Here is a 22,493-nt window from a genome sequence, read left to right on the forward strand (position 1 = left end):
TAACAAGATAATATTTCCATGGCAACGCAATATCTGACGCTTTCGCCGTGTTTTGCATTTCCATTTTCTGCTTTTCAGCGCTGCCTTTATTTGATGCTTTCATTGATCTATCCTGCAATTTTAGACATGAGAAGGAGGAGGAGGAGGAGGAGGAGCGTTAAGTGTAACTAAATGTAAATTAAATGTAACTATTTTGCTAATGTAGATTTTAGAGATCTAGATGGATAATCTGAGCCTATGTCGTCTGTACAACAACATTGTAGATTGATGGGGTCAATAGTTATAGATTTTTACCGTGCACATTATATGTCAAGATATAGAATTATTTTTTTAACCTTTTATAGCCTTATTAAAGTAAATACACACAAACATTTTCACACCGTGTTGGTATCAATTTACATGGTTGCTTTGATCACACAGATGCATTATCACATGTCCAGTGATTATAATGTTAGTGATTGTAGTGGTTTCTTCTATTTTGTGCTCAATGGTGGAAGAAATAATCTGATTTTTTTACTTGAAATTAAAGTAGCAATACACTCTATTGCAATAAATATCCTACATTAAAAATGTTAGTTAAGTAGGAGTATGTAAGTATATATTATCTGATAAATTTAGCTACTTAATAAAAATAAAAGCAAAAGTAGTCATTATGCAGGCAGAGTGAACGTTATCAGTGTTATATTGTTATATATTATCACATTTGATTAATATTACTAATGCATTAACATGTAAGCAGCATTTTAATGTTAAATTTAGCAAGTACGAGCTACATTTTACCATTTTACATACGCTTAAGTAGTTGAATATATAATAATGCATCATATTTTATAGTGTGATCGTGTGTTTTATATGTCAGATCTTAATTTGTAAAGTAACTAGTGGAGTAAAAAGTATATTTCCATCTGAAATGCAGTGGATTATAAATATGAGTAGCATAAAATGGAAATATTCAAGTAAAATACAAGTCTCTCAAAATGGTACTTAAAGCTACCCTGTGGAGCACTACTATCGCTATAGAGCAATTTTCTTTACATGTGGGTCCCAGTTTTGTTTGCATCATTCATGTGCACAAGGAGGACGCACATGCAGACACGACATTGACAGTTGGTGACAGTGATGTGCAAAAGAGTGTAGAAGTGTGACCACAAAGGCAGTGAAGAAGACATCAAGTTAGTAAACATGGATTTAAGCAATGCACAATTTAAAATATTCAAAGGAATCGCGTTTGAATGCATTCCCTTCCTCATAAAACATTTGCAAAATGTATGTTAGGCCTCAAGGATACATACAGTGTTTACACTTGAGTGTAAACATAACTCCACAGAACAGCGCTCAGTACTGAAGAACTGCAGTATAAACAGTGGTGGATAGTTACAATCCACCACTGTTTATACAGTACATACAATACTGATGTAAATTGCATGTAATGTCCAGTCTTCCTATTTATACCTTCTGCTTAACTTGTGTTAAAGTTGTCAGTTTGTTTGTTTGTTTGTTCATAACTCAAATCTAATATATTTTTATCCTACTTTTATATTTATATTGTATATTACTCCTGCTGTATACTTTTACTATTTGCGACAGTAGTGACCTAGTTGCACCCAGGCAATCATTAAAGTTTAATGGTATTGCATCCTTTACAGAAGATTTTGCGTCACGCTGGACCACATTAGATTAGATTAGATTAGAGTAGATTTAACGTTATTGTCATTACACATAAACAAATACAAAGCACAAAATGCAGTTTAGGTCTAACCAGAAGTGCAATAAGCAAGTGCAGGATATAAAGTATGTGCAGGATAGAGTGGTACTATAGACATTATATACAGATGGCATTACTATAAACAGAAGTATACTGATGGATATGTACAATAATGAATTGGACTGGGCAGAACAGTAGTGCAATGGATATTAAGTAGTGCAAATTATGGACAGAAATAACAGTGCAGTAGATGAGTTATTGCAGTATTCAGTACATAGTACTGGACTGCAAATGATGCAGTAAATATATATAAATAAATAGTCTGGTAGTGCAAATAAACATGTGGTACATGTAGCAAAAACAATTTAGCATCAGCAAAAACAATATAGCAGCATTTAAAGTTAAAGTATATGAGGGGAAAGTGGAATCAGTGGGGGGCAGAGTTCAGTAGGAAAACAGCTGTTTCTCAGTCTGCTGGTCCTTGTCCAGAGGCACCTGAGGCGCCTGACGGAAGGCAGGGGAGAGAACAGTCTCTGGGCGGGGTGAGAGGAGTCCTTAAGAATGCTGCAGGCTCGATGCAGACAGCGTTTCCTCTGGATGTCCTCAATGGCTGGAAGTAGAGTCCCTGTGATGCGCTGGGCAGTTTTCTCCACCCGCTCCAGTGCCTTGCGCTCTGCAGCAGAGCAGTTCCCATACCAGACTGTGACACAGGTTAGGATGCTCTTTACTGTGCAGCGATAGAAGTTCATCTTCTTCAGTGTCCTCAGGAAGAAGAGGCACTGGTGAGCCTTCTTGACCAGGCAGGAGGTGTTGGTGGTCCAGGACAGGTTCTCCGAAATATGGGTTCCCAGGAACTTGAAGCTGGAGACACACTCAACAGCCATCCCGTTAATGTGGATGGGGTCATGTGTGCCTCCTCTCTCTTTTCTGAAGTCTACGATGAGCTCCTATGCCTTGGAGGTGTTAAGGAGCAAGTTATTGTCTGGGCACCATGTGGCCAGGTGCTGGACCTCCTCCCTGTAGTCTCATTGTTGTTGCTGATGAGACCAATCACCGTAGTATTGTCTGCAAACTTCAAGATGGCGTTAGATCCATGCACAGGCCTGCAGTCGAGTGTGAAGAGGGAGTAGAGTAAGGGGCTCAGCAAATAGCCCTGTGGTACATGCCTGTGGTACGGCATTAAAACGGCATTAAAAACACTCACAATGCTCTGCCATGAATTACACTGTAACATTCTACTGTGTCCTCATTAGTCGAAAAGGAAGCTTCCCAACTCTCCAGTACCATTCAGTACTACTGGCTCACTCTCCCTTCAAATCGGCTCAAATGTACCGTCCATCCCTCAGGGCCTTCACTGTACTGTAAGAAATTTCATTTAAACAAATAAAGACAGAGAGGAAAAGCAAAGGAGAGAAAGAGACAGAGACTCTTTTCTACTCCTTCACTCTCTGTGTCACTAACAACCAATTTCCCACTCACCTGAAACTTTTTTTTCTGAGGAACAGCTATTATGGAAAATGAGACTGTGAAACTGACAGCGTGACACAAAGAAGTGTGTTTTACCACCAAATAGCAAGACATAGTGCAGAATGAAGGTCAGCATTTCAGGTCAGTCATTTAAAACTGCTTGCTGTGAGAACAGAGGTGAGGAGTGAGAAGCTCTCGCTGACAACTTTTCACTGTCCAACAGAGACTGAACGTCAGGAAATGAAATCCTACCACACACACAAATGCACACACCACCAGGTTCATGTTCTTTATTAAAGATTAAAGAGTCAAAGATGAAATTAGACTTGGTGGTAATAGATTCATTAGGCAAACGATGGGTGGGGGATCCAGAAGTACTCATCTGCTATAAATATTTAAAAGCAGAGATGACAGAATTACTGTTGGGATCCACTGATGATTCTGGCCTGGAATAGCCACTAATGATGCAACACTGCTGTCTGCTTTGGTATCTGCACTGATTCAAATTGCGTTGTAGCACACTGCAGATGGATCTCGACTCTCACTCTCAGCCTTTCTAAGCAACTTGTATTTTACTGCTTTGATGTTGTTTACTTCAATGGGTGGAAAGAGGAATGAATGCTGAAAGTGTTAAAGGTTTGAGGGGCTAAATGTGTATGCACTCATGGTACTGAAAGGCTGGTTGAACGACAAAAAAGAAACAGCACAGTCACATAGAGCACTTATAGTGTATATGCATAGCTTAAGCATAAGCTACAAGTTGGAAGTGCTGCTTTTCTGCCATTAATGCTCCTTGGCAAGATTTATATATTATTCCCCCACTGGTTTTTAAAAGACCATACCAGTTTGTTTTTAAGTTTTGGCTATAAATCATGTGTACTTAACATTTTTGCTGACCATTTTTGAGTGCAAGACCCTGTAGACCTGCAAAGATGTTTTTAATTACTCCGGCTGATTAGACCTCTAGTCACGTGGAAGTTGGGTGGAGCTATGCTGGGAATTGTAATTGTCTATCACAGTATGTAAATGTCCACACAGTCCTGAGAAGAGGTCTTATCAGGCAACATAAGTGAATACACCTGTGTGAGTGGACTATAGGTATGTAGGAGCTTTAAAACTTGCTTTAGTTGTTTAATCCATCGCAACAGAGTTTGCATTAATTTTTGTCAATGCTTTGTTTTTGATGCGTGTTAATGCAGTTGAAGTGCAGATTGATTTGAAAAGTCATAACTTTGACAAAAATACTGCAGACTTGATATTCAATGTAGTGGATTGTACAACTTAAGCAAGTTTCAAATGTTGGCTATGATGTATAGTACACTGTACATGTATTTTGTAGTACAGTAAATGGGCTAAAACATGCAAAATCACTGGCATGGTTATTTAAATATAAGCAGGAATTAAGGTCTGCTGTTTGCAGTGTTTCACAGTGTGTTCTACAACATAAATTACACCTGTTAAAATACCAGCAATGACTTCCAAAGCTGTTAGCTTTCTACTACAATTAACTGCATATAAAGTGCTCATTCACTTTTTAATCACAAACCCAATGCAAAAGTTGTGTTAGAGGAACTAGCAGTCAGGTAGGTCACAAAAATACATCATCGTCCTACTGCCTTGTCTCACCTCTGTATATGGTGTGTGTTTGCGGTTGGGTGTTTCACAAGAATATCAGTACCAAAACACAGACGTTGGCGTAACTTAATTTGAACTTGATCTACAAAAAAGCAGGTGTTTAGAAAAGAAACTGCCCTGAGCAAAATATACTGGAAGCAAGTAGGCAACAGGAGAAGCACAAACTGTAATGTGCATAAAGGCACAGGAAAGTCAAAGTTAATCATCTGCATAGCATCAATGAGTGAAAATATAATCCAGTGCTGCAGGGAAAATCAATCACAGGTTGGCTGATGATTTGTACTTTGTCATGTGTTTGCAATGAGTAGAAACAGGTTTTTGTCTTATTCCTTAGATCCATACATTTACAAGGTAGAAAGGAAAAATCATTAACAAGCAGTTCTAATACAATAGACTCCACTGGAAGCTGATTCATAGTGTGTTTCCACCTTTTCACTGCTGTGGTGAACCAGGGACTGCTCAGTGATCCTGAGTCCCACTGGGTGATAATTTCCATTACAGAGAAATACAACAGAGAGCAGACCAGATTTGTGTATGTGTGCACATTCACGTATATGTATGTGAGACTATAGAGGAAACTGACGTGTATGTAGGTGTATGTGGGAGTATATACACCATGTGTGTTTCCCTTAAAATAACAGAAAATGAGATACTACAAAAGAATGTAGTGATCGTGAGTGATTATCAAAAACAGAGCTGATATCAAACCACCTGTTGGCACAATGCCTCAAACATCAGCAAGAGATTATTGGATTCATATTCACAACAAATATTAATAATTTAGGTTTGAAAATGGCATACACAGGGTATGAAAATATTCTACTGAAAAAGCCATAACACATAAGACGAAACTAGATTACTTTGAAATCAAAAATGAGGCACAAAAACCCCAAAAGATGTTAAAGGTACATAATATTCAAAATAGCTGAGATATTTTGGAGGAGGAACCTTTTTGGTTTTCATGCAGACTGAAATTTCATTGATAACATGTGTACAACTTATTCAGAATTTCCATGTGAAGCCGTAAAATATGTTATTGCCCATTATAAGGATTAAATCAGTTACTGGAACAATAAAAGTCATTTGTGAAAAGAAGCTTTAGAGAGATAAACAGAAGAGAGGGATGTGGGTTCACTTTTTCCACCCACCAGTCTTCTGGATCAGACTTACAATTTGCTTCTCTCCTCTTTATATTCCTCTCATTTCTCAGCTCCTGTCATGCTCCCACAGGGGCAATAATGTCTTTTTTTGTGCCGAATGTAGCTTCAAAAAATGCTCCAAGGACAAGAACAAAAGAAACAAACTGCTATTGTCATGAAAACCTTGTGCACTCAATAATTAAAATTTGACCTCAGTTACAGTGTACAGTAGGCTATTACCTGTACACCCATGCATCTATATATGACATCACCAAAAATTATTAAATTATTTTTAATAAGTATCATCCATCATATTTGCTATAATAAATAATGTAGTAGATGGGATAAAAGCATCTTCTGCCTTAAAGGAATAGCTAAAATATGCTTATTCGCTTTCTTGCCGAGACTTAGATAAGATCGATAAACATATTTGTCTGTTAGATATAAGGCTGCAGCCAGTTGGCTTAGCAAAATCTGCCTACCAGCACCTCCAAAGCTCACTAGTTAAGACATAATATCTCGTCTGTTTAATCTATACTAAAGATGTAGTAGATGAAGTGTAAAAACAACCTTTTGTGGTTTTAGGAGGCCTTCCTGGATTCTCGTCTGGTTGCCAGGCAACCTTACGGCAATGACAAGACTTGAGGAAGTCACTGCTCCCAGCCAAGAAATAGTACAGTAATATACAGCAACCCCCTTTAAAACCACAAATTGTCATTTTTATACTTAAATGAGACATTTTGGTCGGCCTTCACTTCTTTAAAAGCCTGTTTGAAGGTTAAAGGAATAGTTTGCCATTTTGGGAAATACATTTATTCACTTTCTTGCAGAGAAGATCGATACCACTCTGTCACAGTAAATATGAAGCTGGAGCCAGCAGCCGGTTAGCTTAGCTTAGCATAAAACAGTGGTTGCCTGGCAACCTCACACTGACAACAAGACTCCAGGAAGTCACTGCAACTGGCCAGGAAATAGTTCGGCACATAGCCCTGTAAAACAACAAATTGATGTTTTTACGCTTCGATTATTGTGAGGATTAAATGTGATACATGTTAATTAGTCAGCTTTAGAGGGGCTGGTAGGTGGATTACTGCTGGACGGAGACAGGCTAGCTTTGTCACCTAACATGACAAAAAAATACCTGCGATGTAAAAGTAAATGTGGCAGTTTTGACATGGTTCATCTTCTCACGTTTAAATTGTCCTCTTTGTGTATTTCTATTCCTATTACACAGATTGTGTAATTTCAGGAATGCAAAAAGCTTTACTTCACTTTAGAACAAAAGAACAGATTTTTAATTTCCGGGAGACTTGTCATTGTGAAGAGATACAAAACATTAATCCGACAGCGGCGGCACGTTATGTAACCATTGAATTCAACTAATGATGTACCAGCTAATGTGACAATCACTGAATCAACATCCCACATCCTGCTGTTTCTTCATTGCCCTCCATGCTGTTCACTTCCTCCAAAGAAGTTCTTGGGTATGGGGCCGTCTCTGTCCTCACACACACATAAAACTTTCACACATACACACACTGTATATAAGTATGCTAATAACTGTTATGCTACCTCAGAACACTCAGGGATTACCTGTCTGTTTATCTGGTGATTAAACAGATTGCTCCCCTCCTCCACTGTTTATTTTCACTGCTGTCCTCCTACTCTACATAAAATCGAAAACAAACATGTATACAGAGCTGTTATCAAGCATTTTCTTCCATATTACTCATTTGTTGCTTTACAGTTGCTTCGTCACTCCATCGCCAGGGGGAATTGGTGGGGAACATCCAGCTGCCTTAATGCAATAGATGCTGCATTGGAGAGTTTGTTCTATGACTCCCACGGTGCAACAGCAGAAGTGTCTAAAAACACCACAAATCTGTTTTACTATATTCTTGAGAATTGCCAGTGTGCCTAACCTGATACTGTAAAGAAAACACTGCTCATAAACTCACATGACAACAAACACACACAAACAAACACATATGAAACTACCTGACAATCCTGTTACCTGACGCTTAGTTTATTTTATACATTCCTCGTGGCATCTGTGTGTGTGTGTGTGTGTGTGTGTGTGTGTGTGTGTGTCCTTTCCTCTGTGTCACCACTCCACATCACCACCTGTAGCCCCTCCCCTTGGGGGAAACTCCACAAGCTGACAACACAACATTGACTTATCACCTTATAAAGTTGATATGGTTGATTTGGCAAACAAGTTAGCAAACAGCTGCTTATTTACACATCAAGCAGACATTAGTAATATAAGCATTCATTTGGAGTCCTGTTTGTGTCACCCTGACAAATTTAAGTGCAGTATTCAGTTTAGCCGATAAATGCTCCAATATGTTCACTAGATAGTCTCTAACTTTGTCTATCTGCCGTTTGGTGCTGGGCAGGTAGTGAACAGTGGATTTTTAGAGCGTTTTCCTGAAAAGAGCTGCCTGCTGCTGCAGAAAACGACGCTAAAGAGAGCACTGAGAGTGAACCAAAACATTCAAGTTGTGAGCTGTGAAAACCAAACAATGGGCTGAAAGATGCTAAAAAGCTCCATAGAGCTGAGGAGAACTGCAGAGTCAGAATACACTTATTCACTTTCTTGAGAGCTAATTGAGAAGATAAGATTGATACCATGTCTGTGTGTTAAGTGTGGACCTGGTCAATAGTTTATCCATATGCCCAGCACATTTAAGCTGGTTGCCTGGCAACAAGACTCTGGGAAGTCACTGCTCCCAGCTGTTGTTCGCAAAGAGATAGTTATAGCATGTAACTTGCCATAATTTTTTAACTTTGGACTGAGCCAGGCAAGCTTTTCCCCCTGCTTCCAATCTTTATGCTAAGCTAAGCTAATCATCTCCTGGCTCAAGCTCCATACTTGACACATAGACATGAGAGTGGTATCAATCTTCTCAGCTAACAGCTAAGAAAGCAAGTACGCGTATTTCCCAAAATGTTGTACTACTTCATTAAAAGAAGCTATTTTTCTTAGTTCCTGAACATTTGGAGACAACAGTTTTCATAGGAAAAAAAGTAGATGCTAAGAATTAGATACATGAACACTGTTGTTGGACATGGAGTGTTTTCTTGAAAGTAAAATCCACCCTTGTTGTCATCCATACTTTGATTAGTGGAGTATTTCAAACACAAGAGACAGATTTGAAGACAGATGCCAGCTTTAAATTCTTATCTGACACTAATGAGGTCCATAATGGCTCTAACATTTGGCAGAGAACTTAAGAGGAAAATGAAAAGCAGCCTGCAGAGGAAAGTAGATCAGACTCTGGGAATACGGGAAGAATTGGTGCCTTGATGCAGACAATTAGCGCGTGCAACAGCGAAAACATGAGGCTCTGAGAGGGGCGTTTTGAGCTAGAGGAGCTTTCTAATGAGAAATAATTACACATACACATATATACACACACATACATGCATAAGGAAATAAGCACCAACACTTATATTGTAAAGTGTCACCCCACCTTTTCTTGCATCAACTTTAATGAGGAAGGAGACTTGCCTGTAGCTCAATAAAAACACACTTTATTAAAGCCAATGCTGCCCAATCAGAAAAGATTAGATTCATCTCTCCCGTGCTTGAAGTTTCTAATGAAAGTTCCTATTTCACTGTACTACAACCATGTGCATTAGACATGGAGGGAAGGTCACAGATTCGATCCCCTTAACAGCCTGTTTGTCCATCCTTTTCATAGCATCCTTGATGACGATACTGAGCCTTATGTTCTGCAAACATGAAACTTGAAGATAAGCATTCATGTCTTGGAGAAACACCCGAAAAATATTCCTCATGTCCTAATTCATATTTACGCTGTCTATTGTACGGTGGCATTGAGGCACAAAACACCACATTTCAGAAAACAACTCAACAAAAATGAAAATATTTCAGGAAACAATGGCATTTTAGAAAACACAAGGCTACAACTAAACACTTAGAATAAGACTGCTAGAGGCACTGTCACAAAAACAAACAAGTGCATGTCTTCCTTTTTTTTCAAAACCACAAAAGAAAATACCAGGAGGGTGGATGGAACCATGTGACAGACTGTAAATGCAGTGCAAACACCTGTGCAAGGTGAACACAATAGTGACAGTCAGCGTGACATCATCGGCATTCCAATGAGAATTAAAAATGAGAAAAATAGCAGGTAGGCTACTTTACTCTTCTAGTTTCAAAAATGTTGTTTTCTGAAAAACTGCACTTTTGTTTTCAGAAATTGTTGCTGATGTTTTGTTAATTTATTTTCAGAAATACGTTTTGCACCTCAGGGCCACCATACCAAGCCTGTTACTCAGACTGAACCTTCGTTTCATTGTCAGTAGATTATTCAGTCCCATGTACAGTATTTTCACTGGACACAGAGGCTGTGTTAGTGGCAGGAGCAGTTCTCAAAGTAACATGTTTGTAACATGGACTGGAATGTATTTTTATAAGGCTTTTATTTAAAGCACTTATCTCTAATTGTCTCTTATTCATCATTTTTAAATTCCGATAATAAAAACTGATAAAACTTTTTCCTGAATCTGCAGGAAGCACCAGCAAAAAACCTTCATTTGAAGAAACCCCTCAGATGCATAGCTTTCTGATTTTAGAGTTGTAATTTTTCTGCCGCTGCATTGATTTCATCCATGATTTGTTTGGATCCTGGCTCTGGCATAATTGGATAATGTTCCCAACCTATAGACCTTCAAAGTCCTACAACAGGCATTTTGTTTGGCTCATTTGTTTCTGCAACGTGGCAAACAGCGATTCAAGAAAGCAACACCAGGTCTTTGAATCGCTCAGCAAAATCTGACATATGGGTGGTGATCTGAAGACAGTCTGCACTGCATATAATGGTCATCTCATCTCCCCTGGTTCACGGCCTCCTAAATCTACAGGTCTTTTACACACGTTTTCACATCAGCAATGCACGTCCATAGTCGCTGTGGAAACCATTCAGACCAGTGTGAATGCTCTCCAAATTATTCAAAGGTTTTGTGTCTATCTGAGAGTACAACAGAAAGAGAGAGAGATGCAGTAGCTGCGTGTTATTTGTGTGGTTGTATTGTGGCTCACTGTGGGGGTGTGATACTGCAGGTTGCTGGCAGACTCACTCTACTGCACAGAAAAACAGTGAAGAGCAAGAGAGACTGATGTAAAGATGAAAGGCCTTCTCTCACTTTATCCTACCAAACCCTTGCACAAGGAATAAAACCCAGGTTTAGACTGAACTCTGAAATTCTTGATCATCTAAAACACACAAGAACACACACAGCCTCATAGGCAAGTCAAACTGTCATCGCTATTTGGTTTATTCCTCCTGTGTGCATGGCTATGTAGTTAAACAGTTATATGGCAGCACACGCAGTTTCAGCTGAGGGCAGATTGAAAATAACCCTAATTAAACATCACAGCTGTAGTGTAAGAGTGAGACAGATGGGGGGAGAGAGTGAGACAGTCTGACTGACAGTCAGACAGTTTGAGTGTGTAAAAAGAGAGGACAAAATAAGGCATCATAATTACCAAGCTCCGTAACATCAGAAGAGACAGGTTTTATGCTTACATCAGTGCCAATATTTGCGTTAGGAACCACATGAAATATTGCCCTCAAAAAGAGATATTTTGTCCTCCTTTCATCATCATTAATAACAACTCCATTACAGAAATAAAGACATAATCTTCTTGCTTTATGTATGACTTGATTAAAACCACACTCTACCATCCCCTGGCTTTCCTAAAGCCTTTTTCCATTTGCATACATCTGGATTGAATTGTCTTTACACATACTGTACATTTAAAGAGACAGACATCTACTGTAGAAGTAGGTGAGAGTCTGTGGAGATAAATATTTTCTGAGTGATGATAATTGGTGGCTATTTTTGACCTCTTCCTACCTCTCATATCATTAATTGTGCATCCACTTCCTGTCTCCTTAATACTTGCTCAAACTGTAAAAAGTCAGTGCTCTCCAGTGTATCCCTGCCCCTACATTTTAATGGGTATGATGCTTGCGCACACACATGCACACAGTCCCTGAGGCCAGCTGAAAACTGGGATCAGAAACAGAAATCATCCTGTTTTCTCTGCAATTGCTTTCATGAAGTAGAGTTGTTTTTTTTTTTTTACTATAACAAAGATATATTCTTTGATTGAATTAACCCTAGGATTGATAATGTACTTGTGACCAATGCATGTGCATTTAATTTTTTCTCAATGAAATGCATGTGTAAATGGTAATTCAAATGTTTCCTAGCAACAAGAGCCACCTAACTGTTGGAGCAACAATGCTGAGGCAACTTCCAGGAGCACAGTCAACAACAGATTTGCCCAAAATATTTCCCTGAATCTCACTGCTTTCAAGTCATGAAGCCCTAACCTTTTTCAGCACTGCAGGATTCAGCAGCAGCAGAGAGCTTTATTTTAAATTGTAGTTCATTTCACAAGGTTTCTAAAGACACCAAATATGCCACGCTTCAGTGTGTGTAACTAAATGACGCACAAGACATCTAGAATATTAATGTTATAGCCATAAAACATGGCATCCTGGGAATGAATATTTCATTTAATGTAAAGATGATATAGATTTATTGAAGTGCTGGGTGAATATATAATATACATGTGATATATATGGCATAGAATGAAAATGTGTTCTCTAACGTTCCAGCATTCATGGGCTTAAATACAAGAACTTGTATTGAACTTGAACTGCATTGCTACTGTCGCCCCCCTACATCAAACTCAAAATGCATTTGACTTTGAGCTATACAAAGAAATTTGCTTGATTCATCCACATAAGGTGACATTCAGAATAACTTCATTGAGTTCATGAGGAAAATGTGACAGATAATTGGGTTCACACGCAACAGGTTACAAATCAAGTACATTTTGTGGCTGCAGCCAGCAAATTTCATGACTTCAGAGAGTAAAACTGTTCCAAATAGCCGTGAGTAAAAGAGAGAAATAAATGTTTGTGTGACAGCTGAAAGGTAAGGACCAGATCTTTTTGTTGTTGTTTTGAATTGGACAAATACATGCTGGAAAGCTCCTTCTCCAACCAGCCTGCTCCCATTTGCACATCTGAATCCTTGGGGAATGGTCACCTGCTCAGGGAAGATGCATTTGCTGTTGACACTGCAGGGCTTGTTGAAACGGCAGAGAGCAGAGAGGCTGGGCTGCTGCAGCCACTTTAGTCTGATGCTGCATGAGCCACTTGCTCTTTTTACATCGGCGTCAGTTTGAGTGTGATGAAACTATTTGAGTTTTCATTATCAATCAATAATCGATATACATCTCTGTGGAAAGCATAAATTATCTGTAAAACACAACATATTAGCTTCCAGACATTTATCTCTTTGGCGTGCATGTCTGTTAATTTTTTGTTTACCATATGATCAGCGACTGCACCAATTTGTCCCCATAATGATGACAGAGCGCTTTGAGCAGATTTGGGGTAGTTGTACCATCAGATAAGAAATGATGTGGGAACTTTCATTCACAGCAGAGTTTAGTGACTTGACATCCCCCCTCTCACCTGCTTCTCTAGCGCTTCCTTCCCAGTCGTAGACATCTTGGGCGCCGGCGCGCGCTCGCAGGTGCATCCTTCCAACAGGTAAATCCCGGCTGGTCGCGCGCTCTGCTCGTTCTCGAAGTAGAACAGTACATTTTGATGAAGGGCGAAGAACTTCTCGTGCCATCGGCTGTTCTCCGCCGTCTTCTTGCTCAGGTATCCGCGCTTAGTCCCCTCTTTACGCGCGACCGCCGACAGAAACAGCGCGTGCCCTTCGTTGTAGCGGACGCTCTTCTGCATTTTGTCGTACGGTTTGGAAGAGAGAAGAAAGTGGGACAACCGGAGCTTTCACCGCGAGCCCATGTTTGCCGGGCGTTGCGTGTAAACTTTCCCACCTAGAGACGCGCGGCTCAGCGGCGCCGTGGCGCACGGAAAAGTTGCCCCGCTGACAGGAGCGCTTCTGCAGTGGAACTCATAGTAAAGATGTCCGAGTCCCACAAACACTAGAATAAATACATACTACTCGAAAAAAAGCGCGCTTCTATAAATAAACAACAACAAAACAAGCAAGAGAAAGCGAGAGGCGTTCACAAAGGGGAAAACCCTCAAGTGGACAGACAGTGACAGAATCACAGACCCGATAAAATGTAATCGGCTTTGACAGTGGCTAACTCGCTCTCTCGCACACAAACACTTCCACTAGGTCTCTCTATCTTTGTCTCTCTCCAGTGATGCACGCTGATCTTGGAGTTGGCGGAATTAAAGGCGGAGCGAGTTGGTTTTTTGTGTGTGTGTGTGTGTGTGTGTGTGTGTGTGTTTCATGTTCTTATATCCCAGTGGGGACTTTACCCTGAACGCACACTAACCCATGAGGACTTGTGTCACCGTGGGACAAAAATGGAGGTCCCCACGCGGTAGAGACTGCTTTATGAGGGTTAAGACTATGAGGGTTTAGGTTACAATTAGATTAAGGCTAGGGGGTTAGGGTAAGGGTTATGATTAGGCATTTAGTTATGATGGTTAAGGTTTGGGTAAGGGACTAGGGAAAGCATTATGTCAATGACTGTAGGGGAACAAAGGGCGATAGGGAAACAAATATGTGTGTGTTTGAGAGTGAGTGAGAGAGCTAGAAATGTAGGCCTAATGCAGATTTTCTCAGTGGCAAATGTTCTGATTTGCTTCTGCATTATTAATAGCATTGGATAGCAAAGTGTAGGCTACACACTAACAAACACCGCGAGCCCATGTTTGCCTACATTAATGGATAAAGAAAAAAGATAAATGAATACAATATTCAACCTTGACAAAACCTGTGTAACAATTTAATGCCTCCTCATTTCAAAATCTGTTTCTTTTGTTTTCTGCCCGACAAGAAGAAATGTTGTAGTTCTTATTTAAAGGGGAACTCCACTGATTTTACACATCAAAATCTCTTCACATGTCTTGGGGTAATATAAAAAATAAATAAAATTAAAAAATGATGTAGGCCTATTAAGCCTTTTGTGGCTCAAGTGATGTAAGTTGGGGCTGAAGACTACACGTTTGAAAATGAAAGAAATCTGGGGATGTGGAGTTAGAAAGAAGTGAGCTTAGCAGACCTCTGTAGCCCACTCCTAGTCTCTGCTTGAGGCTATAGCGGCTCGATACTACATTTGCTGCTACTAGCATAACACACTGGAATCTCAAACAGAACTGTCAGTGGTCATGTTGCATTATGGGTAATGTAGGCACCACATATTGACAAGGAAGAAGAATGCATGGAATAAAAAAAGACGATATCTCGGATTCTGCTGCATCGATTTTGATATTTTCTGTCCATCATGACTGACAATGCTAGCACAATGCTAAATCTGTGGAGTACTCTTTTTCAATAAATCAATCAAGTATTTCTGATTTCTGATTTAAGGTCAAAGAGCAGCAAGTGTGACAAGTTTGTCTTTTTTTCTTTAATTAATCACAAAACACACTGATGTCACATATAGTCTGGTAGGTCAAATCTTGATCAGTTGGTATTAATTGATGTTATGATTACAATTAGGTTACAGTACAGATGATGATGATAACCAGACCTTGAAAATCCTTTTCACACACTAGCAAAAAGAGCAGCAACAACCACTCTACTCCATCAGTGCTGAGTCCTTTCTGAAACAAGTTTTTACTTCTGTAAGCATGTATATTCTTAAGACGGTGTAGTCCCTCATTCGTCCAGGAGTGTTCCATCGTATAAAAGGTTTCAGTTGTAGTCATCTGGACACTGTTTTCAGAATCAAGATGTTTCGGCTCCCATCCGGAAGTCATTCTCAATTGGGAATTGACTTGCGGATGGGAGCCGAAACGTCTTGATTCTGAAAACAGTGTCCAGATGACTACGACTGAAACCTTTTCTACCATGTATATTCTTCTTTGAGCATGCTCATTCACTGATAGCTGGGTTTTCTCTTCTTCACGTGTGTGTTCTGATGGTGTTGACTACTGTTGCAGCGATGTCAAGAGTTTGACTGCAGCCACTCCATGAGGGATGATTTGTCCGAGATGCACCAAAGATCGGAGAGAAGTTTCTTATTCTTCCTAGAGAGATGGAGACAAAGACACGGAAATGTTGCTTAAACAAAATATTGTATATAAAACTATTGTATATCCACACATAAACCCGCATATATTGAGCCTACATACACTGTAGTCTCACACAGCTGTGTGTGAGTACAATAAAATCCCTGTTTACTAACCTCCGACCAGCAGCTCAACTCCTTTGTGTGCGATTATTGTGTACTCAGCATGGCTTCACTCCAACAAAGGACAAACATTTAATATAGGGAGGATTACATTGATGGAGAGGTATAGCGCTGAGTGTGTGTGTGTGTGTGTGTGTGTGTGTGTGTGTACTTGTACTTTGTACCTACATAGTCAGGACATTTTTGGATAGTGAGGACATTTTGGCCAGTCCTCACAACTTCAAAGGGCTGTTTGAAGGTTAAGACTTGGTTTTAAGGGTTAGGTTAGAATTAGTTTATGGTTAGGGTAAGGGTTAGGCATTTAGTTGTGATGGTTAAGGTTAGAGTAAGGGGCTAAGGAATGCATTATGTCAATAATGGTCTTTGTCGGTGTACTGACAGTCCAGACGTGACAATGGCTGCTTCCATTTGAGACTCTTTGAGTCTCTAAAAACATCAAAATTAAGTTGACACTACATTTTTTGAAGTAAACTAAAGTCAGCTGAAACTGGTTTTCTCAGGTAAAATTTTTGGAGCGTTCAAATTCCAAACCAGAAAACTTCCCGTCATAAAACTGCTTCTCTCGCCTCTATGAAACTCCTTTATGTCATCAAGTTTGAGCTGCACCAGTAATCTGTACTCAGTCTGATTTTCCAGCAATATTGGTACATTTTCTGGTTCAGATGTGTTAGCACAAGAATGAAATCAAGTTCATTTGAGTGTTAAAGCTTAAATAAACACTCAATTTAGTGTCAGTGGAGCTGCTTCAAGTTTAAGTTCTTCATGACACGTTTGACTCTTCAGTTTTCTTCAGCTGTCAAGCTCCATTTGTACTTAACAGTATTCAAGAAACTCTCAAAAACAGGATATTTTGTTATTTATGAGAGGGTTTTATAGAGATACTCCAGCAATTTAGTATTAGTCTTCCATAAAGTTGGGGGACTTGTGAGAGACAGATAGAAAAAGAAAAATCAAAGCAAAAATGAAAGCAGCAGAGATATCCTGTATTTTAGTCCTTAATATGGGTCAGACTGCAAAAACACTGGATCCTACATTTCCCATAATGCAACTTGATAGTGTTTATGTGTTAGGCTGCGTTCAGACCGACTTCAGCTCAGAGTGGAAAAACGCAGCCCCCTCATTCATTTGAATGAGTCCAGTCCGTCGATGCAAGGGGCTCTAGCAAAAAAGTTGACTCAACCTTCGCCACAACGCAACATGACGTTATCAAACACATGATAGATTATATTGTGTTAAAGATAAAATAATTGCCTTCGTGATAACTTTCCAGAGTTGTAAAATCCTGCTTCAGAGTATTACAGAGTAAAATCCTGCTTCAGAGTTTTGGCATTTGATAAGCCTTCAAATTCACAGATCTGAAACAGAAACAACACGCACCAAACAATGCAGCCCCTTGCGTTGTAGTAACGTAAAGAACATTTTTACAGGCTAAATTGTACTCCCCATGACTAGTAAACTGATCTTCATGTGTAAAATTTGTGGAATCCCCCTTTAGGAAATGGTCAGGTTGAATATGTGTGTTCGTTGTACCTCCTCGCGTTGACCATGCTCTCCAGCTCTCGGGCTTTGCGTGCAGCAGTGTGAAGGATAGGGTCTGGGATGTCAGCCAATCGGGCGACATTCAGGCCATAGCTCCGCCCTGCAGCTCCTTCAGTTAACTGGTAGAGGAAGGTGATGAACTCTGGCTGAACCTCTCCCTCTGTCAACATACACACAGAGTGCCAAGTGATAATGATTTAGAAATTGCCAAATTTAGACTGTTAGCAAGATTAACAACAGTCAAACCCATAATTTCCACCCAAAACATTTTCATATGTGCATAAAAATGCACACACACATACCATCAGTGTCTGTGGCAGTGTCAGGTTCATTGAGTAGGAAAGCCATGTGGTAGTTACACACATGTTCAGGATACACCCGTTCCAACTCGCACAGAGGAGGGTAATGGGTCACAAACAGGGTGAGGGCTTTCACCTAAGAGAAGGAAGGAGAGAGTGAAGTGTTAACATTCAGAAAAACCAGGGTAACAGGGTCTCAGGCAGCTCTTCAGCCTGGCATCAAAATGTTAAGGATCAGGAAAACTGCATAAACAGGGTCAGCCAGGTGTATCTGTACATTGTGTTCACATTAGTAAGAAAATATCCAGCCGAAGCGTAGACAACAGCATAGCTGCAGGCAGGAATGTCATCACTGCAGTCGCTGCTCTGTAGCGGCCTGCCAGAGAAGCTTGTCACTTCTGTTGTTTCAGACGGTCGTAGAAGACATTTCGCTGGTAGGTAAAAGTAAGAAAAGTAAGTACAGGCTGTACAGTAATGTCACTTGTGTTGACCCTCCACCTGCCATGTTTGGTTTTACTGACAATAGAATTACCACCTTCCCACCTACTCACCAGCTTTGCATAGTGCCTGTGAAAAATGAGAACTGTTCACACTGTGCACAGAACACAAACAAGAAAATCATATAAAAACTCAAGTAAATGTTAAGATATTGCTTTTTGTATTTGTCATTATCTGAACACATCCACATGCAGAACACATTTTATTACCAGGTATAAGAGAGGGCATGTTGATAGAATAAAGATCACATATGAAGATCAATGAGCCAAAGTCCAATAAAACACAATAATGAAACATTCTCATAAACAAGGTGAAGCCATAACCACAAAATAAACAAGACTAAGAGTCTATAGCCATGCTAGCAGCTCTGTGAGGCTGCACTACAGTGCTTTGAGAAAGAATTTAAACGAATGCTAATATGCTCACAATGTCAATGCTAATATGCTGACATTTAGCAAATATAATGTTTACCATGTTCACCAGTTTAGCATGTTTGCATGCTAATATTTGCTAATTATAACTAAACACAAAGTGCAGCTGAGGCTGATGGGAATCTCGTTAGTTTTGCAGGTATTTGGTTATAAACCAAAGTATTTTGACTTTTGACATCACTAGTCTTACAATTCATCCTGAGGCGGACGTGAAGGTCTCTATTAAATTTCATAGTAATCCATCCAATAGACATTTCACTCAAAACCACTCTTCCAGTCAGGGGATCATCAAAGTCAGTAGGGGTCATTAATGTCTGTACAATTTCTGGCAATCCACGTTAGATTAGATCAGTAGTTTCAAACCTGAGGTTCGGGATCCCCATGGGGAGTCATGAGATGAATCTTAGGGGTCGACAGATAATTACTTGGGCAGGAGATAATGAAAAACTAAATTCTGCTGCACAAAATTATGATTATGTCATGGGCCTGTGGGGAGTGATCACAAGTAGACGTGGATTCATATTAAGGTTGGCAGCCACTGTGGTAGATGCTGGGATATTTCAGTAGATAAACGGAAACTTTGACTTGATGGTGGCACTGGAGGAAAAGTCTGAAAGGTAATTAGGATACATCCTCAGGGGAACATGAATGTCTGTTAAAAAAGGCATGGCAATCCCTCCAATAGTTGTTCAGAAATTTCTGTGGTGGACCAACCGATACTGCCGTCCTCAGAGTCATACTGCTAGCGTGTCTAAAAATCTAACTGATCTACAAAGCAACCTCTTCCCCAAAGCACACTCACTTTAACAGCTCTTGAAATATAAAAAAAGGTTTTGTGAGCCCTTATACATAATATGTATCTTTACCCTTACTACAACTATATGATTAATATGCCTAGTAAATATTGGGATCTTGATTCTATTGATTTTCTTTGTCCTTTGACCTCAGTAAATATTAATCCTTTTTTAAACTATTTTTTAAGTCTTTTACAAAAGAGAAAAGTAGGAGGAAAAAAAGGGCAGAAAGACAAAAGGCAAAGGAGAGGGATGAAGCAATACATATTCCAAATGGTTGGTATCATAACAAATGTTGGATTATGTAACACTGTCGGTGTTACTGCAACTAAGCAAAAGTTGAAACTGAAAAACAAAGAGCAGAGCATCTACATCTACTGTACTTTGGGCCAGTGTTACTCAACTGCCTCTGTACCCTGCAGTGTGCTGAGCAAACTAGCTCTATGAATATTACCACAAGCATAAACACATACGTACAGTATTGTGTCACTTTTTCCCATCAAGTTCACTTCTTTTGTCCCCCCCCTCCCATTCTCTTAAGGATTTCTGCAGTCAATCACTCCGTTTTTCTGCCTTTCACTGTGAACACAACACCCGGCTTTTCAGATTCTGGAAAGAGATTGAGCAAAGTGAAGGCACTTCACCTCATCCTGCTATTCTTTAATCTCTGTCAGGCCTGTGAGCCACCCAAAGGCTGCATGATTGAACTCTGGCATTAAGGTTAAGACATGAAAATCACAAAAAGCAGTCTTGACAATGTGACAAACTTTTGAAACACAATAGCTGGAATAAATATCCCAAAAATGTTAGTATTAATAATCATTAAGTCTGATGATGACAGTAATGATAACAAATCATCTATGAGCTCTCATGGTGAAGCAGACCTGCGTCTTACATCATCGCAGCAGACAGGCGGCTGCAGGACTCGGCTGGCTCTAGGTTAGGCTCGCTAACCGCTCGGTCTAAGAAAGGTCACACGTCACTAGTAATACCTCCCTCTAAGAGACTCCCACATGCTTCTAACAAAGACACATAGACCTGCACCTGCTGAAACACATGTACAACATGCTCATATGTGCACACGCACACGTGCATGTGCGCAACTTCAATCATTCCTGTCCACCTACACTGAAAGGTAAAAACTAACAGACCATGTGCAGAGGGAGGCTGCAGCCTGGATAATGGTCTGATTAGGTGCTAATGGAAGCTCATTACCACACCACCCCGGGGGCCACTGACAGCCTATTCTGCAGAGCTGGACGATCCGATTAGTGCTGAAACAATTAGACAACTAATCGATTAGTCGATAACCAGAAAACTCATCATGGGCAATTCCGATGATCGAGAAATCATTTAAGTCATTTTCAAGTAAATATCCAAACAATTTGCTTGTTCCAGGTTCTATAATCTTGTACATCCACATTTATACTGTTGGTTTGACTGAATAAGCAGTTTAAAGACATTCTTTGAGGTTCTGGAAACTGCCATTTAGCATTTCTCATTGTTTTTGACCTTTTGTAGACTGAACAATTTGTCCTAAATCTGAAATTAATTGTTTGGCCACTTGGGGCTGGAAGCTGAAAACACAACATTGATAGATTATCACCATATGAAGTTGTTGTGGTGAACGTGTAAGCATATAGTAACTTATTTACACATCCAGCAGATATGGAGCAACATTAGTGTTCATTTGAACACGTGGTTCTGGCCACCAATAATCACTCTTCTTTTAGCTCTATAACTGGCTCTTTAGTGGCTAAATGCTCCACTATGTCCACCAGCTAGTCGCTAGCTAGTCTGTCTACTGTTTGGTGCTGGATATACAGTGTGAAATTGGCGTATCAGAGATAAACAGCTGCCTGCTACGACATGAAACAGCACTGATGACAGCGGTGAGACTGAACCAAAATAATAAAGCTGCAGGCCAGAAAACCTAAAGAATTAGCTGAAAGACAAAGTAGACCGGTGGTGAACCGCAGTCATCTGATAATTCTTTGCCTGTTGGCCAGTACAATCATTTGATCCATTGTTCAAAAATAGATTAATGCAGCTTTAAGTTAATTGATAAGGAAAATAAAAGATCTAGAGGACTTCTGTTGAAAAGTAACCCTCAAATATCTCAAATATGATTCAGGTTTAATGGTGTGTTTGATCTTAAATTTTCCAGTCCTCCAAGATGGCTATAATATAGACACAAATATATAACTGGAAGATAGAAAGAAAAAAAAGAAGAGACCCTGGGAATATTTCGCAGCCTCTCTGATTATGAGAAGTGGTAGTCTGGGTCTTGAAAAGGAGGAACATCTATGAATATCCACCCTTAATGTAAGCTAAAATCTGCTGTATGTTTACAAACAGATAGGGGAATGCTTGGAGCGGTCAAACACTAAGGAGGCCGGGTCCAGATGGGACAGGCTGTGTGTTCGGCTCACTTGACATGACTGTTCAAATAAAACAGCATCTCTGACAGACTGCTGATCTGCCACATGCCACAGATAACACTTTCTCTGCATTGTGTCACCTTGTCCATCTCTACTGTCTCTGATTGGTGTCTTTTTCACTGTACACCTTTAGAGCATCACCACTCTTCCCAGCTGTTGTACAATGCTTTGCTGTCAAAGACACTGTCAAGTGTGCTTCCACTCTGATCCTGAGGAAAAGGCTGGAGGTGTCAACACCTCACTTGCTGTCTCTCTGTCGTGTTACTCCTCTCTATCCAATTAGACACAAATCCAAGTCAACACCTTTCGTT

The 22,493-nt window shown here is 39.9% G+C and overlaps 2 protein-coding genes across 6 annotated transcripts in view; both read right to left on the bottom strand.

The window, feature by feature from the left end:
* Nucleotides 1-14,182, bottom strand: part of rasgrf2b (Ras protein-specific guanine nucleotide-releasing factor 2b) — a 47,358-nt gene extending 33,176 nt beyond the window's left edge. For 2 of the 3 annotated variants that reach the window (XM_044196332.1, XM_044196330.1), the window contains exon 1: nucleotides 13,473-14,181. In XM_044196332.1, coding sequence (XP_044052267.1) covers nucleotides 13,473-13,748 — 276 coding nt within the window. In that variant the 5' untranslated portion in view covers nucleotides 13,749-14,181. Of the gene's footprint in view, nucleotides 1-13,472 lie in introns of all 3 variants that reach the window. The other variant, XM_044196331.1, reaches the window with a different exon arrangement.
* A 1,192-nt stretch (nucleotides 14,183-15,374) lies between these two features.
* The window catches only part of msh3 (mutS homolog 3 (E. coli)), a 50,649-nt gene continuing 43,530 nt past the window's right edge, over nucleotides 15,375-22,493 (bottom strand). For all 3 annotated transcript variants that reach the window (XM_044196334.1, XM_044196335.1, XM_044196333.1), the window contains exons 22-24: nucleotides 18,022-18,154; nucleotides 17,711-17,879; nucleotides 15,375-16,016 (exon numbers count right to left, since the gene is read on the bottom strand). In XM_044196334.1, the coding sequence (XP_044052269.1) occupies nucleotides 15,935-16,016; nucleotides 17,711-17,879; nucleotides 18,022-18,154 (384 nt within the window). In that variant the 3' untranslated portion in view covers nucleotides 15,375-15,934. The remainder of the gene's footprint in view (nucleotides 16,017-17,710; nucleotides 17,880-18,021; nucleotides 18,155-22,493) is intronic.

This window comes from Siniperca chuatsi, linkage group LG5 (genome assembly GCF_020085105.1).
Source record: "Siniperca chuatsi isolate FFG_IHB_CAS linkage group LG5, ASM2008510v1, whole genome shotgun sequence".
NCBI classification, from domain to species: Eukaryota; Metazoa; Chordata; class Actinopteri; order Centrarchiformes; family Sinipercidae; genus Siniperca; species Siniperca chuatsi.